This window comes from Balaenoptera musculus, chromosome 10 (genome assembly GCF_009873245.2).
Source record: "Balaenoptera musculus isolate JJ_BM4_2016_0621 chromosome 10, mBalMus1.pri.v3, whole genome shotgun sequence".
NCBI classification, from domain to species: Eukaryota; Metazoa; Chordata; class Mammalia; order Artiodactyla; family Balaenopteridae; genus Balaenoptera; species Balaenoptera musculus.
This window is the reverse complement of record NC_045794.1, coordinates 7,739,925-7,752,368: the sequence shown is the minus strand read 5'-3', so window position 1 is coordinate 7,752,368 and position 12,444 is coordinate 7,739,925. Positions and strand designations below refer to the sequence as shown.

Here is a 12,444-nt window from a genome sequence, read left to right as displayed (position 1 = left end):
TTTTATTATTAGAAAGCAACTCATCTTTCAATTTTCGTATTTTTTACTTGAAGACACATCCAAACCCAACCCAAATGTACCACCTAGCCTGAATTGAATGTACCAGTTAATAAACAAATGCAGGATCCTAGAGTCAGTATAACGCAGTGTCGAGAGCATGAACTCTGGACTGTATACACACCCTATATAACTAACTTATCCCTAAATGATGGAGCCGGAATACTGACTCCATAACTTAGTAGCTGTGGGGCCCGGGGTAAGTCCCTTAGCCCCTGTCGCCTTTAATTTATTCATCTGTAAAATGGGGATAAGATACCTCCTCAGTAAGCTGGTCGTGAAGGTGGAGTTGATACTCGTTTAAAGCACGTACAACAGGGCGGGCTTCTCACAGCGTCAGCTTCTATTATTATTCGATTCAAAACGCTGTTCTAACTCTGGTGAGCACAAGGAGGAAGCAAAATCCAGTCCCCATCCGAGGAGACGGTGGGAGGCACACGCAAATGCAACGGAGGAATCAAAGCAGAAAGAAACCAGACTAAAGCCAGGTGCGAGCAGCCAGCGGGCACTGGGAGGACGAAACGGTTCCAGCTGAAGAGGGTGAGTCCAGGAGTCACAGGCGCCTCTGAACCGAGTTCTATGAACGGGTAGGACTTCCACACGCGGCTAAGACGCCACATGTGAGAGACACCGCAAAGGATCTTAGCAAAGGCGCAAAGACCAAAAATTGACTTTTCTCGGTCAGCAGAAGTGGTTGCAGAGTGTTTATCGAACAAAATGCCGGAGGGATGATAAGGCTAACTGGAATAGTAACCCCTGCCGCACCTCAAGGTGCTAAACCTGAGACAGGACGTAAAGAACAAAAGTGACGGTAAGAAAGCCAGGAGGACCACGACCCAGTCGCTCTCCACTGTCCTCTAGGGACAACGCGACTCGGGGCCAGCACACAGCGAACCAGCGTCCCCCTCAGGCGGCAGACGTCCTGAGGCAGCAACCGGCTCGAGAACTACAGCTCCCGCTGCGGCCTGGGGATCGGGCCCCGCCCCGCATCTCCACTTCCGCCGCCCTCCGGTCCAACCTACCAGGGAGCGAGCCTGGCGCCTGACCGCGCGTGACCCCCGCGTGACCCCGCGTGACAGGGGCCCGAGCCGAGAGGCCAGGAGGTGGGAGTCTGGGACCCCAGTCAGTAGAAAGGCGACCCGCAAAGGTGGAACTAAACTTGCAAATCTCGATAGGGATTGGAGTTGATGCCGCGAGGGCGGAGCCTAACGCCCACGGTCCTGGCCAATCAGCGTCCGGGATGATCTGAGAGGCCGGGAAGGGGAAAGGGGCGAAACGGTTCTACGGTGACATGCCGCGGGGTCTAGTGGGAGGAGCAGTTGCCCAGCGGCCGCCCGGCACTTCCTGTTTCCGGTTCCCGGAGTGGAGCGTAGCGAGGCGCTCGTGGGGTCGCTGGCTCTGCCGCGAGCTCTGGAACCGGGGTCTGCGGCCGACCCCTCTCTGGTCCTGTCTCCCAGCCGCGAGCAGGTACTCGGCCGGGGATTCCGAGCTGTGGCTGCTCCCTTTGCCCGTGACACGTGAGTATGAGGGGCGTGGAGGAGGAGTGGGCTGGAGAGCGCTCACCCCTCGTGGCTGTGACGGGGGCCGGGATCGCTAAGTCTCCCTTGGCCCGGGTTCTAGCCCAAAAATCCAGCTAAGGAGCCTGAGGGTAGAAAGGCGGAGGCGTAAGGTTGGGGAGTTACAGAGTCGCCAAGGGAGAAAGGATCTCCAAGACCAGAGTTTGGAAGGCAGGGAAAGGAAGGTCGCTAAGTCTGGAGTCCGTTCGAGGTGTTACTGGATACCCGTAGACGGGATTTTGGCCCGCATCGTAGAGGGAGGTCAGGTGGCATCATTTGTAGAGGGTATGGCCCTAAGCATTTGGAAAGTCGGGAAACTAGACGGGACGCAAATGTCTGGAAGCTTGGAAGAAGTTTGAGGGAGATGAGTGTTTGGTACGAAGAGTCGCCAATAGAGGGATTTGCGTTCCTCTTTGGAGGGAGCTTCCGCCCTTGGGCCATAGAGCTGCTTCCTTAAGGCTTTTCAACCTTGGGTGGTTCAGCTAGTTAGGGCTGCTCTTCTGAAAGTGTGGGCTGCTGGAGACAGGAGATAAGGGCCGTCGCATCAGAAATGAGCCAGAGAGAAGAAAGTAGAAATTCCACCGAAAAACAGAAAATGGTCATGGCTAGTCTTAAGGAGCGGGGGAAGTGAGTGGTACAGAGGCCCAGTGATGTAAAGTGCTTCCCAATTCCTGGCTTAGTCATTGGTCATCCCATTGGAGGAGAATTTTTTAGCCTTAACCGTATGGATCTATCGTTGTAGAACAAGAAAATTGAAAGGGATTCTTCAAAATCTTTAAGTCCTGCCGCTTGTTTCCAAAGTATCTCGGACAAAGTCTTGCACCTTGAGAATCTAATTGTAGCACAATTAGATGTAAAAAGGAACTACCCAGCCCTTGGATTTCATACTCTTACCAATACATTTTTGCACTCCTTTATTTATCAGAAAATAGCTTTATACCATGACTCATTCAAGTTGCCTTACTAATAACTTCATACATGTTTAATACTTGGATAACCTAAGGCAAGTAACTTAAGCTCTGTAGGAATCAGTTTCCTCATCTGTAAAATGGGAGAAATTATACCTACTTTTCTGGGTTGTGAAGATTGACGAACATAATCTAGATAAAGCACTTAGAGCATATGCCACTGAATCAAAGAGAAGCAGCTCAAATGTAGCCAAACCTTAAGCAGGAAAGAGAAGAATATATCTCTTTTTATCTCCTATCTTTTTGAACGAATAATTAAAGGAAAGCTAGTTCAACTCAACTAATGCTGACTGCAGGGTGTTCAGCCCTTCATCCTTTCCCAGTTTTGTGAGAGTCTTTGTTCTAATTTGGGAAAAGAAATCATCAACTGTTAACAGATAAGGAACTAACTTTGAAGCCAAAGAACACAGCCTTCTGTGTGAGCATCCCTCCAGAAAATGGTCCTGGATAAAAGAATATTGAAAGCACAGAAAGTTGAAATTTCAAATTGGGTCCTGAGAGAATATAAAGAAAATGTCATGCTTAATCAATCTAATAAAAGGAGCCTCTTACTTCATTTTAGTCAGCTGGTCAAGTTGTGTGGAGCAGTGAGTTAATTTAGAGAAGGTAGGAGTTTGAGGTCTGAGTTCTTTATTCCGCCTCCTGTTTAGTGAACTGTGTGAGGGGTCACTTCCCCTTCTTGCTTTGTCAAAATGAAAGCAAGACTTTGGCTGCGTACTCTGATCCCCCAAAAACTTAGTGTGAAAGGAATGGTTAAGTGTAGACCATGAGCTCAGAGCTGCACTGTCTGTTTCACTCCACTAGCTGTGTCTAGTTTTCTCCTCTGTAAAATAAGGACAGTCATTGTATTTACTGCATAGGGTTTTTATAAGGCTTAATTGGTTAATGTATGTTAAATGCCTAGCAAAAAGCAAGCACTCTATTAAGTGTTTCCTATTGATGCTTTGTATGTGTTTATGGGGGCCTCAGACTTTGTGGCTGGCTATACTTATTCTATGGAAACACCTTATTAATATTACTACAATGAATTGATGTTTGGAGTACACCAAGTCGGGGAGATGACTTCCCAAGTATTGGTTGCCCTAGTGGAATGTGGGAAACGGAATGTCAAATGTGGGACTTCCCTGGTGGCGCAGTGGTTAAGAATCCGCCTGCCAATGCAGGGGACATGTGTTCGATCCCTGGTCCGGGAAGATCCCACATGGCCACGGAGCAACTAAGCCCGTGCGCCACAACTACTGAAGCCCACGCACCTAGAGCCCATGCTCTGCAACGAGAGAAGCCACCGCAATGAGAAGCCTGCGCACCGCGACAAAGAGTAGCCCCCGCTCACTGCAACTAGAGAAAGCCCGCGCGCAGTAATGAAGACCCAACACAGCCAAAAATAAATAAATAAAATAAATTTTAAAAAAAGAATGTCAAATGTAAGTTCGTTTAGCTCTGTATCATGGTGCCTCAGAGGCGGTTGGCCACTTCAGGATGAAGTTGAACATCTCTTTCCCAGCCAATGGCTGCCAGAGACTCACTGAAGTGGATGATGAACAAAAACTTCATACCTTTTGTGAGAAGCATATGGCCATAGAAGTTGCCGCTGATGCTCTGGGTGAAGAATGGAAGGGTTATGTGTTCTGAATCGGTGGGAACAACAAACAAGGTTTTCCCCATGAAGCAGGTGTCTGGACCCATGGTAGAGTCTACCCGCTACTGGGTAAGGGGCATTCCTGTTACAGACCAAGGAGGACTGGAGAAAGAAAGCACAAATCTGTACGGGGTTGCATTGTGGATGCCAATCTGAGTGTTCTCAATTTGGTCATAGTGGAAAAAGGGGAGAAGCATATTCCTGGACTCACAGATACAACTTCGCCTCGTCAGCTGGGGCCCAAAAGAGCTAGCAGAATCCACAAACTTTTCAGTCTCTCTCTATGTCCGCCAGTATATTGTGAGAGGACCCCTAAACAAAGAAGGTAAGAAACCTAGGACCAAAGCACACAAGACTCAGCGTCTTGTTACTCCACGTGTTCTGCAGCACAAACGTCAGCATATTGCTCTGAAGAAACAGCATACTAAGGAAATAAGGAAGAGGCTGCAGAATATGCTAAACTCTTGGCCAAGAGAATGAAGGAGGCCAAAGAAGAACACCAGGAACAGATTGCCAAGAGACGGAGGCTGTCCTCTGAGAGCTTCTACCTCTAAGTCTGAGTCCAGTCAAAAACGAGATGTTCTAAGAGTAACAAATAAATGAGATCAGACATACAAAAAAAAAACCGTAAGTTTGTTTAGGAGAGTGGAGAAAATTTATTCAGGTACCTATTAGTACCCATTAAATTCTGCCTGTTTTAAGTTTTATATGCTAAAAATGCAGTGGAGTCAGTAGCCCAGCATGACAAAGAATTAGAGGACTTTAAAAGAGTATTCAAACCGAAGTCCAGACTTGTAGTATGGAAGCATTTTATCATAAGTGAGAAAAGTTCGGAAGAATTGAATCTTTGTATCAGAAAAATTGGTGATACTGTTATAAAATTAACAAGTAGCGATGGCCTAAGGGATCATTAATGGATACCAAAGTGAATTCTTTTGAAAGGGTAAATCAGTGTATCCTGGGTGTAAAGATGGAATTAGAGAAAAGAAAATGAGTTTGGGAAACAGAGCCGCATGTTTCCATTCCTAAAGCAGTACAAGCATCAGATGAATTGGATTTGCTAAATTGTAAAGTGACGTGATGATTCCCAAGAGTCATCAGCAATTGGAAGCTAGAAACTCTTGAGGTTCATGACTTGTAGAGCCTGAGGTGGGTTTTGGAATACTTATTCAAACCACTCGTTTGGACCTAGTGAATTTTGTTCTTCCTGTCATTTAAATGATTGAATGATTTTTCAGAGGTGAGACATCAGAACAGGTAGATGTCGAGTTTTAGGTGCTGTGGCTGTGTTTATCTCTGTTCATCATTCTTATGGTGAATATGAACAAAGACTGTTAGATGCTCCTGAATATTAAAATGAGGACTTAGGTCCCAAAGTATTCAAGTCTCTTTCTCTATTTTACATCTTTCTTAATAACTTCCAACTAGCCCTTATCAAGTGTCAATTGTAATTTGAGTATTATCTTATGGAGGGCCACTGGTTTAAGCAGTATTTATGAACTAGTATTGAACTCTAAATAATGAGACATCTCAATCTAATTTCTCACCAAATGGTAAAGAGGCAAGGATGTCTCCACCAGGCTGTCATAATTTAATTCTTTTTGTTCTTTCCTTTCCCTCTTCTCAGCCCCATAGTTTGTTCTGAAGAACTTACCTATGAATTAGACTGAAAGTGATTGATATATAGTTTCCCGACACAGGTGATAGATATATATGTGCATGTGTGTATATACGTACATATATGTATATCTATATATGGGTTTCCTAACACAGGTGCTCTTGGCACAGGGATATTAAAAGGTAATATTGGTTGCATACGCCAAAGAATCTTATAGTTTCTGCATAATCAAAATACTGTTCATTGGTCACACTTAAGTATTCTCTAGGCCATTGATTGGTTCTTCTGACAGTTTCTAGGACCAAAAATGTGTTTTTCTCCCAATACAGCTTAGAAGTCTAGATATTCTTTTTTTGTGCGCACCTTGCAGAAATCTCAACAACAATCTGTAGACACTAACTCTTCACCAAGGCCAATGCCGTCCTCTTTGTTGAATGCACATGAAAGGAGCACGAGAAGGACAGGAGGTGACCAGTGGTGTCAGGCAAGGGAGTCAGCTAGGAAGAAGCTTTTGAAATAAGTTTTAAAAAGAAAAAGAGAAACCTGGAGACTTAAGATTCCAATTCTGAATATTAAATAATGGGGAAAACAGAACTTGAAATGGAGACAAGAAAATAAAGCCCAACATCATAATAATGAAGAAAACTGGCTAGTGTAAAATAATAGGTGGTGGGTGGAAGATTAAAAGGTTAAAAAAATACCATTCATTTATGACACATTCATATGCTTTCTTTCTTTCCCTTCTCTCCCGATCCTCTGCCTCTTTCCCTAACACACACACTCCCTCTCCCAAAAGGATGTTCCCCCATTACAGCTCCTGGAGAACTGGCCTGCTCCTGCTGCTGCTGCTGGCTGTGGCAGTAAGAGAATCCTGGCAGACCGAAGAAAAAACATGCGACCTGGTAGGAGAAAAGGATAAAGAGTCAGAGAAAGAGTTGGCTCTACTGAAGAGGCTGACGCCGCTGTTTAACAAAAGGTAAATGAGAAGAATCTTAATGGGCTTAAGGAGATAACTTTATTAAAGAATCTCTTCCTCCTCTTACTGATTTTATTTTAGTATTACTACCAAACATAGGGGGGATACATGTATCATAACCTCCTCTGAGAGACGGTTCTAATCCGAACTTTAGCAGTATTAGTCTTATTTGGCCGTGCTGTCTTGCTTTCCTTCATGATATAGAGCACGTGCTCAGCCCGCGGTGCAGCAGCCGTGTGCAGGTACCTTATGCAGAAGAGTAGCGGTCTCCAAGACTGGACCCAAGAAACCAGCTCATAGGAACTAAAAAGCATTATTTGATGCCTCGATATTTAGAAGTATCAGGTGAACATATTTAGGCCTACTGCGTCATCATAAGTGTCAGGAATCTTCTGGTATATAAATCTGAAGATAATCTTTAAGGAAGGAGGGTGTATCTCATGAACGTAGACCCTTACTCAGGGGGATGTAGTAGCTAATGTTTTAGCATAGTCTAGAGCAATTATTCTAGAAATATCTAGAATACTAGCTGTCTTGGATGCTGTATTTTAATCAGTCATCATCAACAGTTAGGGTGTTCTGTCTGGGTCATGGATATCTCATGATACAACAGATATTATTCACTAGGACGTTTAGCCATGACGTCAGATAAATAAGTTGAGTGCGCCATTGTTGTTGTTAAAAAGGAAACTGCTCTTCCTAAGGCTGACAGCTGTAACTGTCTTCTTCCTTCTCACTTCTCCTCACAGCTTTGAGAGCACCGTGGGCCAGGGCACAGACACGTATATCTACATGTTCCGGGTGTGCCGAGAAGCTGGCAACCACACCTCTGGGGCAGGCCTGGTGCAGATCAACAAAAGTAATGGGAAGGAGACAGTAGTAGGGAGACTCAACAAGACTCAGATCTTCAATGGAAGTAAGATCCTCCCTGTTGATCCCTCTGATAATCCTGTATGTCTCAGCCCTTCCCAGTCTCTTCAGTGTATACCATATGGTATGTGTGGTTCAGTTCACCTGAGACACCTGCAAACCACAGGATACCTAGTTCCACAGCTCCTCCACAGCCAAGGCTCAGGACGTTTATGTGTTTGTTTTAAAGTGAGATCAAGCTTTTTTGCAAACCAGTCAGTCTACAAAAATTTCCCCACCATGTTGAGTTATGTTGATAATATTTCTCAAATGTCATAAAATCATATTGCTGGAAAGGACTATGTGAGCAACTATGGTCTGTTTTCCTCCCTTAAGCAGATAAGTAAATTATTCATTGCACATTGTTGCTCCTGTAAATAACATAATAAAAAACAACGTCAAGAGTTTGGGGCTAGGGGTCAGAAGACTGGATTTTTGATCCAGCTCATATTTATTTGTCCTGTGACTTTGAAAAATCATTTCACCTTTTTTTTTTTTTTTTAAATTTATTTATTTATTTATTTATTTATGGCTATGTTGGGTCTTCGTTTCTGTGTGAGGGCTTTCTCTAGTTGTGGCAAGCGGGGGCCACTCTTCATCGCGGTGCGCGGGCCTCTCACTATCGCGGCCTCTCTTGTTGCGGAGCACAGGCTCCAGACGCACAGGCTCAGTAATTGTGGCTCACGGGCCTAGTTGCCCCGCGGCATGCGGGATCTTCCCAGACCAGGGCTCGAACCCGTGTCCCCTGCATTGGCAGGCAGATTCTCAACCACTGCGCCACCAGGGAAGCCCTCATTGCACCTTTTTGATTTTGTTTTCTCATATGCAAAATTGGAAGCACAGTCCTTACCTGATTCACCTCACGTGATTATTGATCAAATGATACTTTGCAAAAGAAATTTGAACACAGTAAATACTAAAGAAGGAAAAATGCCCCCCAGTCTTCAAAATCATCCACTTTGAATTTATCTGTGGCGACTTTATGATCTTAGGCTTTCCCTTGCCACCCAGTAATTGTATGGAACCTCTTCTTTTGATGTTAGCAGGTATTTGGAAAATGTGAGTCATGATTCAGGTATGGATCATAATTGTATTTGCACTATCAATTGCCTTAATTTTTGTGGCAAATTAAGGTTATTCTTGTATGACTGTCTGATTCTTAGTCGTCTTAATAAGGGAACACACAGCTGTTATAAAGGAGCAAGGTTTAGCTGCTGTTTCTGATATACAGAGCTCATCCTGAAAGGGTTATTTTAATTACAGCCAATTTCATTGAACTCACTTCCACTCTACCACAGTGCCCAGGTCTGCCTCTGCTTTTCCCGCACCCCGAAGCTCCATTTTCCTTGTCCCTCCTCAGGTAATTGGATCATGCTGATCTATAAAGGGGGTGATGAATATGACAGTCACTGTGGCAAGGAGCAGCGTCGGGCAGTGGTGATGATCTCCTGCAATCGACACACCCTAGCGGTGAGGCACCCTGGGGCCTAGGAGCCTAGAGAGGAGATGAAAGGACTGGCCTGAGGTGGGAGAGACTGTCCAGAGGGAACAAGATAATTGGGACGGAGGAGATAAAAACGAGAAGTTCAGCTTTTCCCTGAGTCATAGGCACCCGTGTTCCATCATACATGGAAGAGAAGGTTTTGAACCAGGAGAAGGCAAATGTTTTGGGGGTTTTGTGGGTTTGTGCTTTTTTCAGACAGGTGTCAGACACAACATAAATGTTGTGTTCTGTCCTCTTGTCATCAGGACAACTTTAACCCTGTGTTTGAGGAGCGAGGCAAAGTCCAAGATTGTTTCTACCTCTTTGAGATAGACAGCAGCCTGGCCTGTTCCCCAGAGATCTCCCACCTCAGCGTGGGTTCTATCTTACTTGTCACGTGAGTACTTTTTCCTTTATCAGTCCAAACCTTTTTTTTTTTTTAACTCCACAATTACTTGGAGGTCTATAGGTACAAATAGTGTACATGTATATGTTATACTATAATTTGTAAAAATCCTCTTTAAACTCTGTGCAAGTTTAAAAAAATGACTTAATGTTTTGTCCCCAATAAATATTTGCATTTGGAGGTAGGGTTTTTTCCCTACTGGAGGGCTGGACAGTTTTTAATACGCTGCCATTAGATTATTAGAACTTTGAAAGAAATGGAGTTGTGTATCTAATGGTGACTGTTCTCAGCCCTAAGTCAGAGTCACAAACTCTGTCTTATTTTATTCTGATCATTTTGGTTTTCTCAGACTGACACTCTAATTGGTTTTCTAAGGACCTACCAGCCCCCTTGTTCATTCAACTGACCACCCCCTTTTTTTTTTCCTTTCATTTTTATGGAACACAGCTTAGGAAACAGGTAACAATGAATACAGAGATTATCTTTAGTATCTGAGTCTTACTATTTCTTGGTTTTTGAGTATAGATGTCTTTCTCCCTCAACAGGTTTGCATCGCTGATCGCTGTCTATATCATCGGGGGGTTCCTGTACCAGCGACTGGTGGTGGGAGCCAAAGGAATGGAGCAGTTTCCCCACTTGGCCTTCTGGCAGGATCTTGGCAACCTGGTAGCAGTAAGTAACAGGGCAGCTGGATGAGTCCGTGGCCTACAGACAAGGTTGAATGACCAGCCATCCTGGTTTGCCCAGACTGAGGGGTTTCCTGAGACACAGGACATTGGGTGCTAAAACCACAAAAGTCCCAGCAAACCAAGACAGTTGGTTGCCCTAGTACAGATAAGCAACATAGCATCTTAGTGTCTGGCCTTGCTAAGGCTTGGCTGGAAGAGCAGTCCTTTTGCTGAGATTTGGGATCCTGATACAGCTCTTAAGGGGCCTAGGTGAGGAAAGGGTGAGGCCAAGTTAGAACCTGTCTGCTCTTCCCCACATTCGATTCAGGCTGATCCTTGGAGCTTTGGGGTTTTCTCTTCATTATCCCTGGAGAAAACCAGTTCCTGCCACATTCTTGGACCATAAACATACTCTGCCCACCTGAAAGCTGCTGATTTCAAATGATCGTTTCCTTCCCTTCCTTTCCCCCTGCAGGATGGTTGTGACTTTGTGTGCCGATCTAAACCCCGAAACGTGCCTGCTGCATATCGTGGTGTGGGGGATGACCAGCTGGGGGAGGAGTCAGAAGAAAGGGATGATCATTTATTACCGATGTGATTGCACTTTAAATGTCCAGCTTCTTCAGCCCCCAAACCAAAGCATCCTCAGCCAGGTTTCTTAAGCAGCCTCCGCTCCAGTCTCTCATCTCCCCCTTAATATTGCTCTTGCTTTCCGGTTTGCTTTTCGTTTGCGTCCACTTGTCAGTAGTAGAAATGCCTTCCCTTTGTGCCCTATTATTTGTTTTCCCTCCAGAGAGGTACAGTTAGTTGTAGGACAGAGATAATATAATAGGGCCAATGACAGCAGAGGCTGTTGCATGGTCTCTTGGTATCAGAAAGTACAAGTAGGGGAGTTATCATGAGCAAAAGGGTGTGGCAGGCTCCCTGACCCTTCCTTTTTTAAACACATTTTCACAAGTTTTTGAGACACTGGATTTCTTTAATTTAAAAAAAAAAAAAAGCAACGAAACATTATTTATACAAGGTTTGATTGCTTTCATGCTGTTGCTCTGTACCCTACAGTAGTCTCCATGAGAACCTGGATGTCATTTCTTGCTGCTTGGAACTATTCTGCACTGACCACTTGGCTGTAGTCCAAGTACTGCCATTTGCTTTGAGCCTGGTGATGTCGTAGACTTAATTCTCCCACCTCTGGGATTAGGATGGGAAAATTTGAAATTTCCCAATTAGAGGATGACGAGGTACCAAACATCATTTGCTGGCATTGGAGTGACTTTATAGCTGGAGCTAGGACCTGGATTGTAGTCTTAGGTTATTGGTCCATCTGCAGCCAAAATGCCTAATCCCGAAGTCCAGTCCATTGGAAAGGGATATTGAAGTTGACCTCCTGTGCTGCCGGGGTTCCAGAAAAGGGAAGTCTGTTTACCTTGCAGTGGGATCTCCTTGATGGCTTTCTTCTCCCACTTGCAGTCAAAGCTGGCAAAGCTTTTCTTACTCCTAAAACGTTCCCTCTATCAGTCAATCAGTATGTCTAAACATGTTGCACTTTCCTTCATAGGCATGTCATTTTGACTTTTTTTTTTTTTTGCCCCCAGTCTTCTGGAAAGGGAATGGAAGCAGAAGTGGGACATCCAGGGCTCTGCCATCTTCCGCCCTGGCTGTGGCGGCTGCGGCACGTGTCCCTTTTTCTGGCTCAGGGACGTGTCTTCTTGCCCACGACCTTATTTCTGTGGGGAGACGGTCTTAATCTTCTGATGCTTCCACCTTTCTGTTCAGGCCGTGTGCCCAGAAACCTGGCCTGATCTTTGTGTGATAGTGAGCCTGGGCCACTGAAGAGTAACATGGCTCCACTGGACACAGGAGGATGGAATCAACAGGCAGGGGCCTTTTTTAGCCTTTAGAGAAGGAAATGAAATGATTTCATCTTTGGACTTTTAAATACTATTGGAATGATTTTTTTTCTTCTTTCTAAACAGGGAAAATAATGTCATAAAAGCATCTTTTTTGTTATTTGTTTGTTTGCATCCCTCCCCCACACTCTGGTGTTTTAAAAATGCAAAAAATATATACATTTTTTTGTACAAAAACAGTTAAAAGATTAAAAAAAAAACCACATTGGCCTAGTCATTTGTGTGAAAGAAGAGGGTAGATACACTGGAATGAT

General features: G+C 44.6%; 1 protein-coding gene and 1 pseudogene across 2 annotated transcripts; both read left to right on the top strand.

The window, feature by feature from the left end:
• The first annotated feature begins 343 nt into the window (after nucleotides 1-343).
• On the top strand, nucleotides 344-12,347 carry M6PR (mannose-6-phosphate receptor, cation dependent). 2 transcript variants are annotated; one of them, XM_036864654.1, is made up of 8 exons: nucleotides 344-1,574; nucleotides 6,635-6,814; nucleotides 7,564-7,730; nucleotides 9,084-9,193; nucleotides 9,473-9,603; nucleotides 10,158-10,284; nucleotides 10,756-10,874; nucleotides 11,876-12,347. In XM_036864654.1, exons 2-8 carry the CDS (start codon nucleotides 6,636-6,638, stop codon nucleotides 12,033-12,035), a joined length of 993 nt encoding a protein of 330 aa, XP_036720549.1. In that variant the 5' UTR covers nucleotides 344-1,574; nucleotide 6,635; the 3' UTR covers nucleotides 12,036-12,347. The 2 variants fall into 2 exon arrangements, with proteins under 2 accessions (XP_036720549.1, XP_036720550.1); XM_036864655.1 differs by lacking the exon at nucleotides 11,876-12,347 and having other exon boundaries at nucleotides 1,075-1,574; nucleotides 10,756-11,280.
• LOC118901498 lies at nucleotides 3,931-6,624 on the top strand (annotated as a pseudogene).
• Nucleotides 12,348-12,444: the final 97 nt, after the last annotated feature.

What these genes read in the sequence shown, in the direction of transcription:
- M6PR (XM_036864654.1), top strand. Translation starts at nt 6,636, where the DNA reads ATGTTCCCCCATTACAGCTCCTGGAGAACTGGCCTGCTCCTGCTGCTG. An exon ending in ACGCCGCTGTTTAACAAAAG is followed by an intron (nt 6,815 to 7,563) that starts GTAAATGAGAAG and finishes TTCTCCTCACAG; the next exon opens with CTTTGAGAGCACCGTGGGCC. An exon ending in GACTCAGATCTTCAATGGAA is followed by an intron (nt 7,731 to 9,083) that starts GTAAGATCCTCC and finishes GTCCCTCCTCAG; the next exon opens with GTAATTGGATCATGCTGATC.